At 48.9% G+C, this 20,656-nt stretch overlaps 1 protein-coding gene and 1 pseudogene across 3 annotated transcripts; one reads left to right on the plus strand and one right to left on the minus strand.

Annotated features, from left to right (window-relative positions):
* Positions 1-6,744: 6,744 nt before the first annotated feature.
* Positions 6,745-17,076, minus strand: CXCR2 (C-X-C motif chemokine receptor 2). 3 transcript variants are annotated; one of them, XM_046644387.1, is made up of 2 exons: positions 15,996-17,076; positions 6,745-9,053 (listed from the first exon to the last, which is right to left on the minus strand). In XM_046644387.1, exon 2 carries the CDS (start codon positions 9,026-9,028, stop codon positions 7,964-7,966), a length of 1,065 nt encoding a protein of 354 aa, XP_046500343.1. In that variant the 5' UTR covers positions 9,029-9,053; positions 15,996-17,076; the 3' UTR covers positions 6,745-7,963. The 3 variants fall into 3 exon arrangements, with proteins under 3 accessions (XP_046500343.1, XP_046500344.1, XP_046500342.1); XM_046644388.1 differs by lacking the exon at positions 15,996-17,076 and adding an exon at positions 12,664-12,684; XM_046644386.1 differs by lacking the exon at positions 15,996-17,076 and adding an exon at positions 13,636-13,779 and having other exon boundaries at positions 6,774-9,053.
* Positions 10,704-13,563, plus strand: LOC124229253 (60S ribosomal protein L12-like; annotated as a pseudogene).
* Positions 17,077-20,656: the final 3,580 nt, after the last annotated feature.

A 20,656-nucleotide genomic window follows, 5' to 3' on the forward strand; every position in this document is an offset into this window, starting at 1 on the left:
TCCGAGTTCTTTTTTGGCCCCTTACTACTTAACTCACTTGAGACTGAGGTGTTTTTCAAAAAGCAATTTTATCAGGAAATAAAGAAAAAAGAAAAGAAAAGACTAATACGGTTCAATGAGAAAATATAAAGGCATAGACACGGGCATATCCACAAAGCCCAGCCTCCCTGTCCATAAGGAGGCCTATACCGTGCCGGCCTGGCAGGCCCCATGTACAGACCATCAGGCCTTAGTTTCCTCATTTCCGGAAAAATCCTGGGCCGTCCCGGTGGCACAGAAGTTAAGTGCACATGTTCCCCTTTGGCAGCCCGGGGTTCGCCAGTTCGGATCCCGGGTGCGGACATGGCACTGCTCGGCAAGCCATGCTGTGGCAGGCATCCCACATATAAAGTAGCGGAAGGTGGGCATGGATGTTAGCTCAGGGCCAGTTTTCCTCAGCAAAAAGAGGAGGATTGGCAGCAGTTAGCTCAGGGTTAATCTTCCTCAAAAAAAAAAAAACAAAAAAGAGAAAAATCCTACCCCAACCAATAAATTGAAATGATCCAAAACTGTGTGAATTAATCACGAATATTACTCCATCCTCAAAGTCTCTTTAACAGTAACTCCTATTAAAAGCTTGGTGTGTATCCTCCCAGGTCTTTTTCTGAACATTTATAAACCCATATATATTCTAATGTTTTTTACACAAACAGATAAGCCATTTGCTACACATGCTGATCTACTTTCCTTTTTCATTCAACATTGTTTCTTGAAGATCTTTCTAAGTCCGTTCATATAACTACCTCTTTATTTTTTTAAGATTCTTTTTTTAACAGCTCTATTGAGATACAATTTACTTACTATAAAATTTACCTGTTTTAAGTGTACGATCCAGTGATTCTTAGTAAGTTTATGGAGTTGTATGACTATAACCACAATCCAGATTTAGAATACCTCCATCAGCCCTACAAGACCCCTCGCGCCCGTCTGCAGTGGCTCCCTGCTCCCAGCCCCAGCCCTGGGCAGCACTCATCTGCTTTGTGTCTATAGATTTGCGTTTTCTGGACATCTTCTGTCAATGGAATCACACGATGTATGGTCTTCTGTTCTGGCTCCTTCCACTTGGCATCGTGTTTTTCACCTGCGTTTAAACCACTGCATTCAATGCATCCCAATGCGCATGCACCTTCATGGTTTATTTCCCTAGCGATGAACATTCAGGTTGTTTCTAAGCTTTGACTTTTATAAATAGTGCTGTGACGAACATCCTGTACACATTTGTCCTCCTGTGTGGGTATTTCTACGGGGTAGATTTCTAGAAGTGTAATTCCTGGATCAGAGCGTGTGTGCGCTGAAACAGGTAAGATTAATTGCCTTCTCTAAACATTGTACCTATTTACTCTCCTAATAGTGGATGAGAAAACTGTCTTCTAATCTGGTGGATTCTGACCCAAAACTATAGGATGTAGACGCCTCTGCTTGACTCCTGGCAGCGGCTCCTCCAAACGACTGGAGTTGTCCCTTTGTTCTTCTGATAACTTTCTTCATAGTTTTCCCCTTATTTTAACGACTAAAAGCATTTTTATTGTGACTAGTGCGTAGACTACAGATTGTAGAAAACTTGTGTTTATAGCAGAAAGGATCACAGTGCAATGGATCACAGGTATCTGTAATCTGGGGAAAGAAAGAGAATGTTATCAGGACCCACAAAAGCCCCAATGAGCTCCTCCTTGATGGGTTGAAACCGCGAATAAAGAAACCACAATTAACATCATCCAAACTTTTGTGGTAATCATCCCTTTTCTTTAGAGTCTGCACTTATGTTTGTGCGAGAGATTCGTCCTGACCAATTGAGTGCAGCTGGAACTCTGTCTCCCCAGATTCCTTTCCTGGCGTAGGCCCAGGTTGGCGTTGGCCGGAAGAGACTTTGGGTGAGATCTGGAAGGCCGAGTGAGCAGAAGCTGCCGTCTCCTTATGCTCCGGATGGTCAGCGCAGGGCACCAGACGCTGTTACACGCCCTCGCTACCTGCTGGCTCCTCTGGTTGGTGGGGGCCAGCACCTGGGCCCGCAGCCCCTCCTGCTCCCGAGCCAGGTGTGTGCCGACCTTCGTGATGCCGGCTCAGCTTCGCCAGCGGGCCATCCGGCCCCGTGTTGAACTTGGAGGCCGTGAGACCAGCACAGGTCTCAGTCTGTCCTCGCAGCTTCCAGCTTGTCCTCACTCTTCTCCGCTTTTTTAAAAAATATTATTTTATTGGGATCATATTGACTTACAACATGGTGTAAATTTTAGGTGTATGTTATTATATATTAGTTTCTGCAACGTGCTCACCACCAATAGTCTAGTTTCCATTCATCACCGTACATATGCGGCTCTTTACCCCTTTTGCCCTCCCCTCACCTCCTTCCACTCTGGTAACCATGTGTTTGTTTATCTTCCACATATTGGTGAAATCATACAGTATTTGTCTTTCTCTGTCTGACTTATTTTGCTCAGCATAATACCCTCAAGGTCTATCCATGTTGTCACAAATGGCATGATTTTGTCTTTTTTTATGGCTGGGTTGTATTCCATTGTGTATAAATACCACTTCTTCTTTATCCATTCATTCCTTCTTGGGCACTGGGGTTGCTTCTAAGTCTTGGCTATTGTGAATAAAGCTGAGATATGCATATATCTTTTGGGCGTGTGTGTGTGTGTGTGTGTGTGAGGAAGATTAGCCCTGAGCTAACATCTGCTGTCAATCCTCCTTTTTTTGCTGAGGAAGATTGGCCCTGAGCTAACATCTGTGCCCATCTTCCTCTACTTTATACGTGGGACGCCTGCCGCAGCATGGCTTGATGAGTGGTGTGTAGGTCCACACCCAGGATCCAAACCGGCGAACCCTGGGCCGCCGAAGTGGAATGTGAGAACTTAACGGCTGCGCCACCAGGCCGGCCCTTGCAGATATCTTTTTGAATTAGTGATTTCATGTTCTTTGGCCAAATACCCAGTAGTATTCTCCGCTTCGTGTGCATCTTTCCTTCTCCCCGTCTGCCCTGCCACTTTCAGGACCCAGCAGCAGAAGCGAAGACCACAGCCTGCCCTAGACTATTCAACCAGCTCCCACAATTGCATCCAGTACAATCCCTGTAAGGAGTTGCTCCTCCTAGTGGCCCTGCTTTCTAATTGGACTTGGTGTGGTAAAGCATGTGTCTCAACAGAGGGTGTAGTTTTGCCTGTCTTTGCACTTCGTGTTGGGCTCCGATCGTCTCATTGACTGTGCTGCCTGCCGGCTCAGAATAGGGTGGCCCATCTGAGGCTGCTCGCCCACGGACTGCACCTCTGAGCCTCAGCTGCCCTTCCTGCTGTCGGATGACTGACACCCGGATGCCCCCAGCACCAGGCACGGCTGAGTCTAGGTGCTGAGGAGTAGACGGGCCTGACCCCTGTGAGAGGACTGCTCTGAGAAGTTCAAATATATATTTTCCCGTCTATTTCTAAGGTGCCTGAAACGTCACCATTAGAAAAGCAAGTATCTGAAAAAACAAACCGAACTAGGAATTTTTACGCCAGCTCTGCCTCTGTCCAGCCACGAGGTTTTGGTCCAGTTGCTCTGCTCGGGCCTCAGTTTCCTCATTTACATGTTGAAGCGTCGGCCCGGGGGGTCTCTAGGCCTCTCTGGCTCGCCTATGCATGGGGGTGTGGTTCTCCATGCGGGTCTATGTGCAACGAGTTTCAACGTGACATGCGAACTGGGGTCCTTCTTTGTATCACCCAAGAGAGACTGGAAGCTGTCCCCACCTAGTGAACAAAGGGAGGTCATCCTGCAGAGACCAGGGAGGGGCTGTGGTGGAGGAAGACGGCATAAACTTGGCGGACAGAGACAACACAGGTGGTGTTACGTAAGTCGAAGAACATGCAAGAGGGGCCGGTGCAGACTGAGCAGGCAGATCCAGGCAGAAAGGTGCTGGGCCCTGACACAGGGCGACTCGGGCCTGGAAACAGCGGAGGGAGGAGAGAAATCAACAGCTCAAAGACAGGCCCCGGATTTGCCCCGTCTTAGTGACGGCTTGACTAGAAGATTGTTTGTGCCAAGACTGTCTTTATGAGACAGAAAGAGAGAGCGAGAGAGAGAGAGGAATAACTACTAACAGAGTTCACGTAAGAACAGCTCAGGGTGTGCCTCCTTGCTTCTGGCTTCATTGCAGCATCTCATTTCCCTTGGAGAAGAATGTTTCCTTTAGTCCTTGTTCAAGGAAGAAAGCGCAGCGTCCCAGACCCAGCGTGAGACTTGGTCTGTCTCCTCCCCCCATGGTCCTCTCCTCTCAGGAGCTGTCTGGTCCTTCCACTGCCCAGTCAGGACACCACTGCGCCCTCTGGCAACTCGGGAGTCTGGTCAATACACATTCCCTCGCCTTTCCCTCCTGCTGAATCAGAAGTTGTTCTGAAGGCTCGGCCGGAGCAGCACAGTCTTCCTGGAGCCTGGGCTCAGCGCCGCGTCTGGCACAGAAGCAGCACGGAACAGGGATTATTGTTGCTGAATTAATCCTACTTGCTGGATGCAAAAGGAAAAGCACTATCATGAGCTGGGAGTGGTCGGTACCTGCCCCCTTGAGCGCTCTGGCTCGGAGGTTTGGCCTGCCCTGCAGGAGACGCCTCTTTCACAGCCACGGCTGCCATCTTCTTGATTCCGTGGTCAGACAGCTGTTAACACGAAGGGGATTGGAACCTGGGGGAAGTTGGGGGACTGTGAAGTTCAGTTCCCCGTGCTCTCTTCTTTCCTTAGGAGGTTGCTCAGGGTCAAGCCCTGTGACCAGGAGCTCTGCAAGGTAAGGCCCTGTCTGCTTTGGTCACTGTGAAATCCCAGAGCCCTGGAGCAGTTAACACTCCACAAGTACTGTTGAAGGAGTGAGTCAAGTCCTTTGTTTTGTCTGGGTGACATATTATAAATCATTTCCCCACTCTGCACGGCTGCCCTTTGTCAAACCCTGAACGATGGGCGTGTGTGTGTATTGGGTGGGAGAGGGGAGCGACGAAGGGAGGTGTGTACTGGGAGCTGCTGGTTGAGCTCAGCAGAGCTCTCTGACTTCCTGCTACCCAGTCTGGCTGCTTTGGTGGACTTGATACTTCTAAATCCACCCTTGACACTCTTTTTTTTGGCTGGGAAAGAGTCGCCCTGAGCTAACACCTGTTGCCAATCTTCCTCTGTTTTTTTCCTCCCCAAAGCCCCAGTACGTAGTTGTATATTCTGTTGTAAGTCCTTCTAGTTTTTCTACATGAGCAGTCGCCACAGCATGGCTACTGACAGACGAGTGGTGCAGTTCCACGAAGGATTAGAACCCCAACCGCTGAAGCAGAGGGCACCGAACTTTAACCGCTAGGCCATCAGGGCTGGCACACCCTTGACGCTCTTGACTACCGTTCCACCCAAGGACATGAGAGGCATTAGATGGTCCCAGGACACATTCCCTTCCATGATGCATGTTCAGCGGCCAGAGGCTTGGGCTGGGGATGAAGGAGGCAGAAAAGCCAGCCATATTCTCTACTTCCATCCTTCTTTCTGTGGACCCAACAACAGCAAAGGGATGGCTTGACTGTAAAGCCCCTCTCTCAGGACCTCTGCTCACCCTTGCCCGAGATCTCTGTAGCAGTTCAAATGCAAGTAATGGAACACCCACCTAGAAGTGGTTTATACAAAAAAGCATTTAATTGTCTCTCTTAACAAGAAGTTACAGGTAGTTGGTTCCAGGGTTGATTCAGTGGTTAAAGTTCACCTTTTTGGAACTAGGATTTTGCTTCCAATTGTGGTAAAATATATATACAACATAAAATTTACCATTTTAACCATTTGAAAGTGTATCGTTTAGTGGCATTAAGTACATTCACATTGTTGTGCGACTATCACCACTGTCCAGCTCGAGAACATTCTCACTACTCTGAACTGAATTGTGTACCCATTAAACAACAACTCCCCATTTTCTCCTCCCCCCAATCTCTGGTAACCACTGTTTCACTTTCTTCTCTTTGAATTCGACTGTTCTAGTTACCTGTGTAAGTGGAATCAAACAATGTAAGTGACTGGCTTGTTTCACTTAGCATGACGTTTTCAAGGTCCGTCCAGTTGTAGCATACGTCAGAATCTCATTCCTCTTTAGGAGTGAATGATATTCCATTGCATGGACATGCCGCACTTTGTTTCTCCATTCATCTGTGGATGGACGTTTAGATTGTCTCCGCCTCTCGGCTGTTGTGAATAATGCTGCTGTGAACTCCGACAAATATCTGTTTGAGTCTCTGCTTTCAGTTCTTTTGCTTACACGTCTAGAATGGAAATTGCTGATCATATGGTAACTGTATGTTTAATTTTTTGAGGAAGCGCCAGGCTGTCGTGCACGGTGGCTGCACCATCTTACATTTGCACCAGCCTTGTACAAGGGTTCCAGTTCCTCGATATCCTTGCCAACACTTGTTATTTTCTGTTTTTCTTTTTTTGATAATAATCATCCTAATGGATGTGAAGTGGGACCTCATTATGGTTTTGATTTGCATTTCTCTAATTATTAGTGGTGGGCTATTTGTATATGTTCTTTGGAGAAAGAATTTTTGAAGAGAAATCCATTTTTGAATTGGATTGTTTTTAAATTTTTTTTCTGTTGACTTGTAAGAATTCTTTATATATTCTGGATGTTAACCCCTTATAAGACACATGATTTGCGAATATTTTCTCCCATTCTGTGGTTTACCTTTTCACTCTGTTGATAGTGTCCATTCATGCACAGAAGTTTTTAACTTTGATGAAGTCCAATTTATCTATTTTTCCTTTTGTTGCCTATGCCTTTGTGTCATATCCAAGAAATCATTGCCAAATTCAATGTCACGAAGATTTCTCCCTATGTTTTCTTCTAAGAGATTCATAGTTTTAGCTCACATGTTTAGGTGTTTGATCCATTTTGAGTTAATTTTGTATATGGTGTAAAGAAAGGGACCAATTTCATTCTTTTGCATATGAGCATCTAATTTTCCCAGCATCATTTGTTGCAAGACTATCCTTTCCCCATTGAATAATCTTGGCACCCTTATTGAAAATCATTTGACTCTTTATGCTTAGGTTTAGTTCCAGGCTCTTTATTCTGAGGTTCTTTTGATCCTCTGGCTCCATCAGTCTAAGTATGTTGGGCTTTTTGCCCTATTGTCACAAAGTGGCTGCCTCAGCTCCAAATATCATACTCTATAACCATATTCAAAGGCAAGGACCAGGGATATATGTGTGTGGGCCTCTCTCTTTTTAATCAGGAATATTTCTCAGGAGTCCCCCAGCCCCAGCAGGCTTCCTCTTAAGCAATGGTGCGTTGAAGCCAGTTTGTATCTGCTTAGGAAAGCAGATTATTACATTCTCTAGAATTTTGTGAGCTGATTGCTAAACACCACCACCCTTCAAATGGCCATGGTGGCAGCATTTAAACCAGGGAACTTGGCGAACGCTGCAGATCAGGACATTTTCCCCAGAAGTGGAGTTTACCAGCACACTGTTAGTCAGAACGGGGTGATACGGCCACTCCTAGCTTAACGGGGTCTTGGAAAGTGAGCATCTGTCATTCTCAGCCTCTCTCAAGGGAGCTGGACCGGGCAAGCAGGCGGCAAAGGGAGAGCTGGGGAGGCACTGATGGTGTCACCACTGATGGCTCCCAGTGGCAGGAAGGTTTTGTAGTCACTTGAAAGAACGTCTTTCAAATGTCCCAGAAGACAGAGTGCTGTGGGCTCAGCGGATGGGCGGACAGAGCTCTGGCAGCAGACACAGCAATTCTGGCAGGGCAGGGGCACCAGGGCAGGCTTTCTAAGCCATACTGCGGGCACCCGGGAAGCACGTGGCCTCGGAACTTCCTGTAGCCACGATGGCGGCTCCTTGACCCGGAGACTGTGAGCAGCCAGTGGCCGTGAGGCTTGGAATGGGATGCTGAGGGGAAGGGAGGAGTCCTGAGGGGCTGCCACAGGGGTGGGGTGCCCTAGAGCGTGGTAGAAGTGTTCCCTGAAGAAGAGCCCACAAAGGAAGGCCTGCTGTCCTTGGCCAAGAACTCCTTGCTGACCAGGCCGTGGATGGCCATGATCCTGAGGAGTCCGTGGCGAAACTTCTGGCCAATGAAGGCGTAGATGAGGGGATTGAGGCAGCTGTGGAAGAAGCCCAGAATCTCGGTGGCGTCCAGGGCCCGGTTAATGTCATTGCGACGCACACAGGTCTCCTGGATGACCTGGAGCCTCATGAGGGTGTCTGAGACCAGGACCAGGTTGTAGGGCAGCCAGCAGAGCAGAAAGACGAGCACGACAGCAAAGATGACCCGCATGGCCCGGTGCTTCTGCCCCATGTGGGCCTGAAACAGCGTGCGCAGGGTGAGACCGTAGCAGAACAGCATGACCAGCAGTGGCACGAGGAAGCCGAAGGTCTGGGGCAGGACCCGCATCACCATCCGCCATTTTGTTGTGTTGGCGCCCATGTCCTCGTAGCAGACTGGGCCAGAATAGGGCGGGTAGATGGCCTTGCGGAAGAGGAAGACGGGCAGGGCCAGGATGAAGGACAGGATCCAGATGCCCAAGCATATGAACTTGACCCAGTGCCGCTTCTGGGTCAGTGTGCGTGTGGCGTGGACAATGGCCAGGTAGCGGTCCACGCTGATGCAGGCCAGCAGTAGAATACCGCTGTAGAAGTTGACTTCCTTCAGGAGCGAGACCAGCTTGCACAGGCCTGTGCCAAAGGTCCAGCCCTTTGCCTTGGAGGCGGCCCAGATAGGCAAGGTCAAGGCGAAGAGCAGGTCGGCTATGGCCAGGTTCAGCAGGTAGACATCAGTGACAGAGCGGCTGACCCGGCTGTATAAGACGACCAGCATCACCAGGGAGTTTCCCAGCAGGCTCAGCAGGAAGACCAGGGCGTAGATGACGACCAGGGCATATGTGTTCATTTCCAGAGTTTCTGGCCGGCATGGGGCCGAGTCCGGTAGAATATAGGGCAGGTCAGTGTTGTAACTGTAATTGCTGAACTCTTCATCATAGTAATTCGCAAAGTTAAATTCTCCCATACTGGAGGCGAACTTAAACCCTGGCCTAGAGAAGAGAGATGAGTGTTACTGTAGAATAACATCTCCCCAGCTTCTAGCCTGTCTGCCAATGAACCTCTCTGTGCTGGCTTGTACACTACCTGGAAGGAACTGTTGCTTCAGGAAGTGGTGGGGGCTCTATGGTTATGAGACACATTTAGGATTAATGGTACATTTCAAAAAAGAGTATGGGTCCCTTCAAAGTCAGACAGGTTCTTAGCATTATCCATGGCATCGCCATCACCCCAAACAGTGTTGAAACTTCTCTTCGGATAATCCCTACAGAACGTGTTGTCTAGATCTCTCATTGGAGAGCATCTCTCATTGTTGAGGCTGAATTTAATGTCCGAAACACGAGGTACCATTCAGTTCTCAATCTGGGGCATTAAGCCCGCAATCTCATTGAAGCCCCAGAAAAAGATCCAGGTTTGACTATAAAGCTGAGAGATGAATCCCTTTGTCCACCTTTCTGAAAGTTATTTGAAAAGGAGAGTTCTGGAAAACAAGTTTGAGCCACGGCAGCGTGCAGTCTCAGGATGCAGGAGCCCTGCTCTGGGAGTATTTGTGTGGTTCGAAAAAATATATTAAAAATCCTAAGCAGGTGGCTGACGGACTCATTGTCCAAGTGGGTGGCAATATAACAGATTATCTTGGAATTCTGGGCAGCCCCATTCTGCTGTGCAGCGGGGAGCACAGCATATGGGGGAAGGGCAGCAGGGGGCAGAAGAGACAGGTGGAGACACACTATTCTTGTTTTGGTGGCTTTTCAGTCCTGGTGGGGCCCCTTCCTGTCCTGCCAGTGCCTGCCTTCAGCCATCCCTGACTCCTCAGCAGCCCTAGGCCAACCTCAGGTAAACCCACCTCTCGTTAGCTCTGCCCTTGTTGCAGGGGGAAGCTTCTAGGGGAAGCTGCAGCCACTCTGAAATATTACCCTTATTTTCAAAGAGGAAGTAAACTAAAGTAAACCAGCTACTGAATTAGCTTTCTTTTGAACCACAGACTATATCAAGCCAGTTCTTTTTTTTTCCAGGGGTCCATCATTATATTTCAATTCCTGTGTAGATTACATCATGTTCACCACCCAAAGACTAGTTACAATCCATCACCACACACACACACACACACACACACACACACACACACGTGCCTAATCGCCCCCAGGCATTTCTTTATAACAAGGTATGACCATCCTTTGACCACAGGCAAGTCTGTAACCCACCTCAAAGTGAAACCCGGTGTTCAAGAAAAAAACGTAGAGTTAAAAGTCTCAGGAATTCCTTTACACTCACTAGAGTGATCATAATAAAAAGAGATGGGCAATAATGATGTTGATGAGGATGTGGAGAAATTGGACCCCTCATACATTGCTGGTGGGAATGTAAAATGGTGCAGCTGCCTTGGAAAGTTGGTCAAAAAGTTAAACGCAGAGTTATCATATGACCCATCAATCCCAGTCCTAGCTGTGTACCCAAGAGAACTGAAAACGTCCTTCCTCACAAAAACTTGTACACGAATGTTCACAGCAGCTTGATAGCCAAAAAGTGGGTCCAATCCAAAGGCGCATCAACTGAGGATAAACGCAGGGTGGTGCACACACACGATGGAATCTTTCTCAGCGCAAAAAGGAGTGGAGTCTGACACACACTGCAACACGGACAATCCTTGAAAACATTATTCCACATGACAAAAAGCCAGACACAGTGGGCTTCACACTGTATGATTCCATGTATGTGAAACGTCCAGAATGGGCAAATAGGTCAAGAGAGAAAGTAGACTGGGATTGGCAGGTGCTGGGGGGCGGGCAGATGCTAATGAGCACAGGCTGTCTTCCGGGGTGATGAAAATGTCCTGGAATTCACCAGTAGCGATGGTTGTACAACTTTGTGTGTATACTAAACACCGCTGAGTTGTGCACTGTAAATGCGTGCCTTTCATGGTGTGTGAATTATCTCTCAATTTACAAAAAGACTAACTAGAGGAATATAGCCTGGCAAAGCAAATACAAGTATTAAAACAACAACACCACCAACAACAAAAGTCCTAGGAAGCTTTTCCTATTAGCAGGAGAAAGTCTGTTACTGTCCATCATGTGTAGCAGAGAATGGGTTAAGAGAAACTGGAAAAATAATGCCCTTTTCCTCTAGAGTGATAGACCTCATAGGCTTTGCCTTCCTGGGAAGGTATTCCTTTCTTCCCTAACTGAATGGGGGCTGCATAAATCGCCTTCTCAGCACAGGGAGAACACAGATAAAGCAGGCTCCATCAGTCCGTGAACCTAGGAAGATGCGATGATGAGGAGGGTGGGGCCCTGTCTGGCCAGGAGGATGGGGTGGTGGTGGGAGAGGCAGATAGTAGAGCTGGCTCAGCCAGTGTTGTCAGCAAGACCTGCTGGAAGTCACTGGCTCTGTAGTCCCACGGTCACGAGCAAGTTTGTTCAGAGGCCCAGGGTTATGTTCAATGAAGTCAGGCGGTCACCTCTGCCAGCAGATGATCAGGGATGCTCTTAAGAGAACAAATGACCTAAGAGAAGACCCACCTTTGAGAGTGGGTGCAAAGCATGACAGGTGCAGAGAGCTTGAGCCCGTGGAAAGCAGAAGCCACATTCCTGAGCAGCGGCTGTGAGAGGGCAAGGCTGGGGCAGCCACAGAAACTGCCCCAGCAGCCAAGCGTGTTTCACAGGGAAGTCCTGCTGCTGGGTAATCAGTGTTCGGCTGTGCTGGGGGCGAATGTGCACTCCCTGGCAGGAAGGATCAGCTTCAGGGTCCAGAAGGCAACCATGCCAGTCAGGACAGAAGGCAGAGAACTCAGGAAAGAGAACCAGGCCCGGGCAATGACCGCCCGGCACTGGTGGGAGAATGTTTTGTTGTTGTTTTTTAATTTACCAGTCTCTGGAGAGGATGTTCTGACAGTTAAAGGGAGAAACTAAGGGAAGAGAGATGACATATCTGAGATCTGCTTTGTGCCTCGCAGCTCCGTCATCTCCCTCGATCGTTACACGTGGATATGATTAGCCTGTGAGAGGATAGGCACAGAGAGGCTCAGAAACCAGCCTGTGGTCACACAGCCTATGAATGCTGCATCCAGGATTCCAGCTAAGTGTGAATGGCTCCATGAACTATTTTCAGTCTACAGACCTGCTTCTTAAGAAAAATCACACCTCAGCTTTTGACTTTTAGCTCAGAGGAGGCCAAGGTGCAACTTTCTTCAATTGTCTTGAATCCAGGTTCTTCTGACACCAGCTACCTCCACCATGTCACCTAAGTCCAATCCCAATGAGATCAAAGTCTTATACTTGAGGTGCACAGGGTGGGGTGGGGGGAGTTGGTTCCATGTCTGCCCTGCCCCCCAAGATTGGCCCCCTGGGTCTGTCTCCATAAAGGTTGGTGATGACATCGCCAAGCAACTGGTGATTGGAAGGGTCTGAGGGTTACAGTGAAACTGACCATTCAGAAGAGACAGGCCCAGAACGAGGTGGTACCTTCTGCCTCTGTTCCGATCATCAAAGGGCTCAAGGAAGCGCCAAGAGACAGAAAGAAGCAGAAAAACACTAAGCACAGTGGAAACCACTTTTGATGAGACTGTCAACATTGCCTGACAGACGCAGCACCCATCTGTACCTAGAAAACTCTCTGGAACCAGTAAAGAGATCCTAGGACTGCCCAGTCTGTGGGCTGCCATGTTGACGGCTGCCACCCTCATGACATCATAGATGACATCGACAGTGACGCAGTGAATGCCCAGCTAGTCAGGAACTACAAAGGAAAATGTTTCAATACAGGATCATTTGACACCAAAAAGAAAAATAATCACACTTCATATATTAAATATATTTGTAAGCTAAGTTCTGGAGCTATCATAAAGTCAAGCTGTATATAGTTCACTTCTGTTATTTGATGTTTTGTGCATTGCTTTCTTTGCTATTCTTTTGCCCCAGAATTAAAGAGACAGACCTTGCAGGAACACCCTTGAACGTGCTGACGCTTACCGACCACCCAGTCATGTTCTCGATAACCAAGCGGGAGGTTCCCTCAATGAGCAAAGCTGCCAGCCCCTTAATGACTCATGGCAGTTCAGAAACTTCATAGACTGGATGACTCTAATTTATTTCATGAAAATGCTGTAGTATGGGGACATTTATAAGATCCCAAACATTTAAGGCAATCTTTTTGAACAACAACGACAAAAAATTCAAACCATCATTTTAACGCAATTCCAGTATCCTTTCTCTCTATAAATGTAATCAGCACATAATTGCAGTTAACACAATGCAATAGGGGACTCCGCAGTGTGTGGCAGTCCCCAGCCCCAGTCCTGGCCCAAGCGGAGAGAGATGGCCGGGTGGGGAAGGGAAGGAGGCGGGCGGAGAGGCGCCCTAAGTGGTTGTTGAAGGAGAGCATAGGGAAGAGAGGCAGAGGGTCTCTTTTGGGGGTGAGGGGGGCCTAATGAGAGAGAATGAAGAGATTGAGGGTGTGGGCGAGGCCCACCCAGGTGAGGGGATAGATGCTGGGATTAACGGAGGCTGGGGGTCAAGGGGCACAGAGAACAGAGTGGTGCTGGGCGAGGGGAGGGCTGGGCATTTCAAGACTTACCAGGACTCTGGGCTCTTCACCTGTAGGCCGCCTCCAGGAGGGCAGAGCTGCCTGACTGAGAGGGCGCGGCGCTGAGAGCTCGGCGGAGGAAGTGAGCGTGGATTAGATTGCCCAATGCTGGGGTGGAGCCCCCGAGGGTGCCAGACGCTTTTGATTAATTTGAATAATTAATTCCCAGGTCAGCTCTTTGACGCCAGTCGTTTTAGGGACTGGTGGAGTTCATATTGGAAAAGGACCTGTGGCGTTTTCTAACCAATCTTTCCATTGCACAGATGAGGAAACCAAGGCCCCCACAAAGGAAGTGGTTTGCCCAGGAGCACACAGATTCCTCTCATCGTTGCCCCATCTCAGCAGCCTCTTCCAGCAACCTGTCTGACTCTCCCACCCCCCAGCTGCCCCGGCTTCTCCGTGCTTACTATCCAGACGCTCTGCTTCTCTTGAGCATCTCTCACATCTCCTAGGTGAACAGCTGATTAAGACAACCGGGATGGAACCTAAGCTTTGGGCAAGTCTGGAATCTTCTGTCCGAGGACATAATGCCTCCTGTCTCCACCCACCCACCCACCCCGGGAACCCTTAAGGAGCCCCACAGATTCCTTCTCGAAGCCACATCTCTTTGAGAAACCCCACACCTGCATGGGAGCCCCATTCCACCTCTCCTTGTCTTTTGTTTCACTCCCCAGCCATCTGCTGTGACCACGAGGCCCTCTTAGGGCACTGTTCCTTCTCGGCTGATTCACTCGGGGGTGGGTCTGCAGGAACTACCACCCCCAAGACCATCCAGTTTGGAAAGAAAGCCTTTTGGTAAAAGTGAAGATCCCACCCAAGTCCAAACACATTTTTGAGAACAGAGTTGAGTGACACTAAGAACCTACTTTGTCCCATTTACTATTGATTACCATTGAAAGGATGAACACAGGCAGAGCAGGGGACACGAGTCCCGCCTCCCTCCCCAGCTCCCACCCAGCGAACAACGCCTGATGCCCTGCTCTACTCCTCACCTTAGCCTCCTGCATCTGGCACCCCCTGCCCCATGGAGCGCTCACAGCCCACGCAGATGCACCGAACTGCCTTCCCCAGGGGAAGAACCTTTGACTCCAACTGTTCAGCAAATGTCGTCTGTGTCAACCCCTCTCTTCCTCATGCTGGAGAAGAATGCGAGGACTCCTGGCCAGGGGATGCTAAAACCGGAGGCTCATTACACACAGAGAGAGGTGGATGGGAGCAGCGGTTAAGAACTTTTGCAAGCTGAGCAACTCTGGGCAAGTGACCTTTTTTTCTGAGTCTCAGTTTACTCATCTGTAAACTGAGGTGGATGACGGAATCTAACCCATGGGGTGGTGCCGAGTTGAAATGAGGGATTACCCGTAAAGCACTTAAGACACGTGAAGTGCGATGTCGGCATTTATTTTCATGATCATTACGGCTGCAATAGTTGATCAGCTAACAGCAGATGCCTCCCCACTGCATCCCCCAGCAAGGGAGGGCAGCGGACCTGCCTGCAGGCTGACTTTCATCTTAACTTGCTCTGACCTGGATAACAACAGTCATGTTGGCTGTGATGGGGAGTGTCGACCAGGGCCTAGCTTCCAGGAAAAATACTTTCCAGAATTTGTAGCGTTAATCCTTACAACAACCCATGAAGTAGGCACTTTCTAAATGAGGAAACTAAGACTCTGGGAGTTAAGCAACTTACCTAGAGTGACGCAGATGAGCTGGGTTTTGAGAGTTTTTTTCACCTGACCTCAAATCCTGCATTCTGCCCACTGCAACATGGGACCGGATCCCAGACTCAGGTTTCCGAGCTCTGTTAGGTGCCTGTCTATCCCAGACAACTGAACAAGGTGTAGAAAGGAGAGCCCAGACCTGACATTTTCCAACTAGCCCACTTCTTTATCTTCAGTTTGATTTTGCTTCCACTGAGCCCACCAGAGGCGGATGGATGCAGGCGCGAATAAAGAAGCAGCATCCAGTCCTGGCTCTGCCGTTAGTGGTCAGAGCGAGTGTGGACCAGGCTTTTCTCTCTGGGCCTTGGATAGTGAGATCGCTACTTACATTTAAGTGAATGAACATAAAATAAAAAATACAGCTCCTCGGTCATACTGGCCCCATTCCAAGGGCTCCACAGCCACAGGGGACTAGGGCCTGCCGTACTGGACAGTGCAGGTACCAAACACTGCCATCACCGCAGGAAGTTCTCCTGCACTGTGCTGTCTGGGCGGAGACAGTCATCTTTAGCTCCGGCCTCTGCAGTTCGTCACCTCAGTTCTCAGGGGACTCAGAGGAGGAGACTGGAGCTTCCAAGTTCTTTCCATCAGAATATGCCCGCCCCCAGCCCGCAGAGCAAACAGCTCACCTACCTGCTTTTGCTTGACAGCTGCTGGTGTGACTGGAGCAGCCACTGATACCTCCGCTGTGACTCAGGGTGTGGTGGCAGTCAGGGCTGTTGGACAGGAAAAAAGTGAAGCAGCCTCTGTGGTGAAACTTCTGACTTGGAGCTGCTGAGGGGGAAATCCAGGAGGCCCACCAGGGGAGGTGTTCCCACAGAGGAGCAGGGAGATCTGTCCTGAGACTCTGACTCCAGGCCAAGGCTCTGCCTGGCGACTCTACCGTGGGTGGTGGGGATTTTCACGCCTTCCTGTCTAATGGCTTCTGGAGGAGCCTGCCGGTCTGAAGGTGGAAGTTGGCCTAGTCCACCTCTGCCTCTGAGCCTTTTGAATCTGCACCTCCTTCTTGACGAGGAAGATGCAGGCAACCCCAGTGCCCGCCGACAGACTTGCCTGAATTCGCGTGCACGCTTTCTTCCTTCCTTCTAGGGTCTGCGTGAGAAGTGTCTCTCCTCTTTCTGGTGGGTTCCTGCACGTGGCTCTGGGGCCCACTGCCTCTCACATCCTTGAGGATACTGCCTTCTGGCCCCCTGCCCCTCAAACATCTCCTTCTTTCAACTTGCTTGCCTTTCTCTCCCTCCCTCTGTTCCACCCGCTTTCGCTACTGCTCTCCCGTGCTTTCTTTTTCACAGGCAAACTTCTTGAGAAAGCAGAGAACAGCTGCTGTCCCCACTTCACCACCTCTTCTCTGCTTAACCCACTGCAACTGGCTTCCTTCCCATGTTCTGCTGAAACAGCTTTTGCCAAGGTTACCCATGACCTCTGGGTTGCTAAACCCAATAAAGCCTTTCTTAAATAGAACTGCTTTAATCTAAAAATAAAGCATGCATATTGTAGAGGACGTAGGTGATACAAAAGCATATAAAGCAAAACATGACAGATTCCCTCTCGTCCCTCTGTTCACCCATATCTGGTGTACATCTTTCCAGACTTTTCCCACGCATATACACCCATGCATCACCTAACAATGGAGACACTTTCTGAGAAACACATTGTTAGGCGATTTTGGCATTGTGTGAACATCATAGAGCGTACTGAAGGGGAACAAAATTTGCCACCCCAAAATGTGTCTTCTTAACATAAGGATTATTTTAGGCTGATTATTTTTAAGAAACAAAAGACTCAGAAAGTCTTCCTCAGTGCTTCCTCCTTAACTGCCTAAAAGAATTCAGACAAAAACCTTTTCTCCGGAATTGACCTGTCACCTTAGCATCGTGAACTGGGTGGTGGACGGGGAGGAACATAGACAAGCCTGTTGGTTGGGCTCCCCTCTGTGTTCTTCTGTTTCTGTGCGGCCAAACACTTGTTTTCCAAACGTTTGCTCCTTTTCACCTGCCTGTGAATTGCCTGCCTTCCCATTAAAGAATCTGACTCTCCCCACACCCAACATCCTCTTTTGTCTTTAGCTGAGCGTGGTATTTAAGGTCAGGGCTTCGGGCATTTTGGTGAGTTACTCAGTTTTCCTGGGTTTCTCCCATATATCATGTTATTAAACTTTCGATTGTTTTTCTCTTGTTAATGTGTCTCATGTCAATTTAATCCTTAGACCAGCCAGAAGAACCTAGAAGGTTAGAGGAAAACGTCTTCCTCTCCACAGCACTTGCACAAACCTGGATGGTACAGCCTGCCACACGCCTATGCTAGATGGTACCCATCTTATGGGAATACCATCATATATGCAGTTTGTCCTTCACAGAAACATTGTTAGGAGACACATGACTGTCAGACATGTTTTCCTTCCTTAATAAAAATGATATTTAACGAGTTATACTGCTCCGCACTTTACCAAATATCATAGACCTATTCCACATCAGTACACATAGATCCATCTCACTTTTTTCAGGGGCGACATAGTGGTCCATGGTAGGATGTATCATGATTTGTTTGGTAATTACCTTATAGATGAATATTTAGGTTCTTGCCATGAGCATCTTTGGAGGTAGGTCTTTGGGAACTTGGATGAGTGTTTTGTAGCTTCAGTGGGATTTTGCTGGGCCGTATCTGTGGATGTTTAAATTTTGATAAATACTACCACATTGCCCTCCAAAAGGGCTGGACCAGTTTACTCTCCCATCATCAGTTTAGGAAAGGTCCTGTGACCCTACATACTCGTACTCTCTCATATTTGTCAAATATGTTAAAATACTTTCTCCCAGCCTGCGCTATGCTTTGTAACTTTATTTGTGGTGAAGTGGTTGCTGTTCAAATCTTACCTTATCGGATCTCTGCATCAGTTAATCCCACTGACTCCGTTCTCTTCTGGGTCACATTTACTGCTTTACTTTTCAATTCATTCCTCAACTATGGTGGTTCCTTGAGGGTCTGCCTGGGTCCTCTTCTCTACCTGCTCTCCCTCGGCCAGCCCACCGGCCTCCTGGGCTTCAGCCTCCACTCAAATGTGCCAGTGTCTCCTACACCCATGGTTCCCAACTTCTCTCCTAAGCTCAAACTCTTACATGCAATTACCTCCTGAGCTCCCCCCTGAAGTCTCACAGATGTCACCAACTCAATGTGAAGGAAATCGGTCTCATGGAATATTCCTGACGCACGCATTCTTCCTCCCAAGCATCTTCCATTCCGGTCCTCTGTCCCAGCCGGAAACGGGCACACCTCTCATGCTCTCCTTGCTCTTCCTCTCCACAGAGACTATCTCCTTAACCTCCCTCTAGGGTCTCTCCTCCTCCTCCCCTTCACTGACAGGGACAGGCAACACTCCACCGTCTCTCTCCTAAACTGCTGGAACGGCTGTGATAGCTGTGGAGTCCGGAGCTGGGCTGTCTGAGTTAGGATCCCAGCAATGTCACTTACTGGTTGTAGACTTTTGGGCAAGTTTAGTCACACTGGGTCTCAGTTTCGGCATCTGTAAACGTCTGTATTATAAGCACTAAGAATGGAGCTCGGCCCTGTCGACAGCTACTGCCGCTGCTCGACTCCTATTCTCGGTGCTCTCTGCCTCACGCCTTGCCCTCCTCAATCCACCCTCCTTTCTGCTCCCACACCCATCTTCCTACAGGATGAACTGGGTCATGCCCTTTTCCTCTTACAACCCTTCAAGGACCCCCGTCGCCCTCAGACAGAATCAAACTCCTGACCGGGGCTCCTGGTGGCCCTGTGTACTTCTCCAGCCTCATTTCAGGCTGTGTGGAGAGGCCGGAGCTGGTACTGAATTAACAGTATGCAGATTATGATCTGCTGAATGAGGGCACACAAGCCACGAACTCGGGGTCAGCCAGCAGCTTCCTCGCCATCTGAGCTCCCACTTTGGGGAACTGAAACCCATGGGGTCGTTTTGATCGATTAAATACACCCACCCAAAGGAAGCAGAGTCACAAGATTTATTATTTTCAGATCCCAGAAGAGGGTGGGGGGTGCAATGAGACAGGAGAAGGGCAGTCCTCCCTCTCAGTTCGGGCAGCAGGAGACGGAGTGAGCAGCCAGCCTCTACTACATAGAAGGTGGTTGGGACAGTCACTAACCCTTTGTGGGCTCAATTCTAAGTGGCTGTTTTTTTTTTTAATTAAAAAAAATTTTTTTGAGGAAGATTAACCCTGAGCTAACATCTGCTGCCAGTCCCCCTCTTTTTGCTGACGAAGACTGGCCCTCAGCTAACATCCGTGCCCATTTTCCTCCACTTTATATGTGGGACGCCTACCACAGCATTGCTTGCCAAGCAGTGCCATGTCCACACCCAGGATCCAAACCGATGAACCCCAGGCCGCCAAAGCGGAACATACAAACTTAACTGCTGTGCCAGCAGGCCCGTAAGTGGCTATTTTTTTTTTTTTTTTGAGGAAGATTAGCCCTGAGCTAACATTGGCCACCAATCCTCCTCTTTTTGCTGAGGAAGACTGGCCTTGAGCTGACATCCATGCCCATCTTCCTCTACTTTATACGTGGGACGCCTGCTACAGCATGGCTTGCCAAGCGGTGCCATGTCCACCCCGGTATCCGAACTGGCTTACCCTGGGCCTCCGAAGCGGAATGTGCAAACTTAACCGCTGCACCACCAGCCGGCCCCCCTAAGTGGCTATTTTAAAAGGTGCCCTGGGAGAAGCAAAGTGGGAATTCATGGCAAAAATCCTAAGCTCAGGTCCTTATGGAAACATCCAGGCTCTGGATGTGAGCAGGGTTGTCATACTGTGAAATGCCTTGGCAGCAACTTGGAAAAACAAAAGTTGTTCCTTAAAAGTCTCAAAAACTCAGAAAAACAAAACTGGTTCCTCTCATCATGCAGGCCACACCCCCTTGGGCCCTTAACTCCAGTCCCAGGGAACCTCTCGCACTTCCCCCAAGAGCTGTTCTGGTTTCCCTTGGGGCCTGGCAGGCATTTTTCTTTTCCTTGGAATGTTCTTCCCCACCCTCTCGGTCTGGCCCCCTCTCCCTTTTCCTTCCAGTTCAGCCCAGTTGTCCTCTCCGAGGACTCTGGCCCCATCTCCGTGCTCTCTGCATTCCCAGGGCTCACCTCTATCTGGGCTTTAAGAACGGGTTTCGCAATCATCCGCTTGCTTGGCTGCTTCCTCCCTCCCATTGTGAGGTTCTTAAAAGCAGGGACTATACATATGTATAATCTCTTTTTCCCCAAACCAACTGCAGTGTCTGGCATATCCTAGGTGTTTAATACCATTTTGTTGAGC

This window comes from Equus quagga, chromosome 17, assembly GCF_021613505.1.
Source record: "Equus quagga isolate Etosha38 chromosome 17, UCLA_HA_Equagga_1.0, whole genome shotgun sequence".
Classification (NCBI taxonomy): Eukaryota; Metazoa; Chordata; class Mammalia; order Perissodactyla; family Equidae; genus Equus; species Equus quagga.

Excerpts from the sequence above, each read along its gene's own strand:
- CXCR2 (XM_046644387.1), bottom strand. The coding sequence starts at position 9,028 with ATGGGAGAATTTAACTTTGCGAATTACTATGATGAAGAGTTCAGCAAT.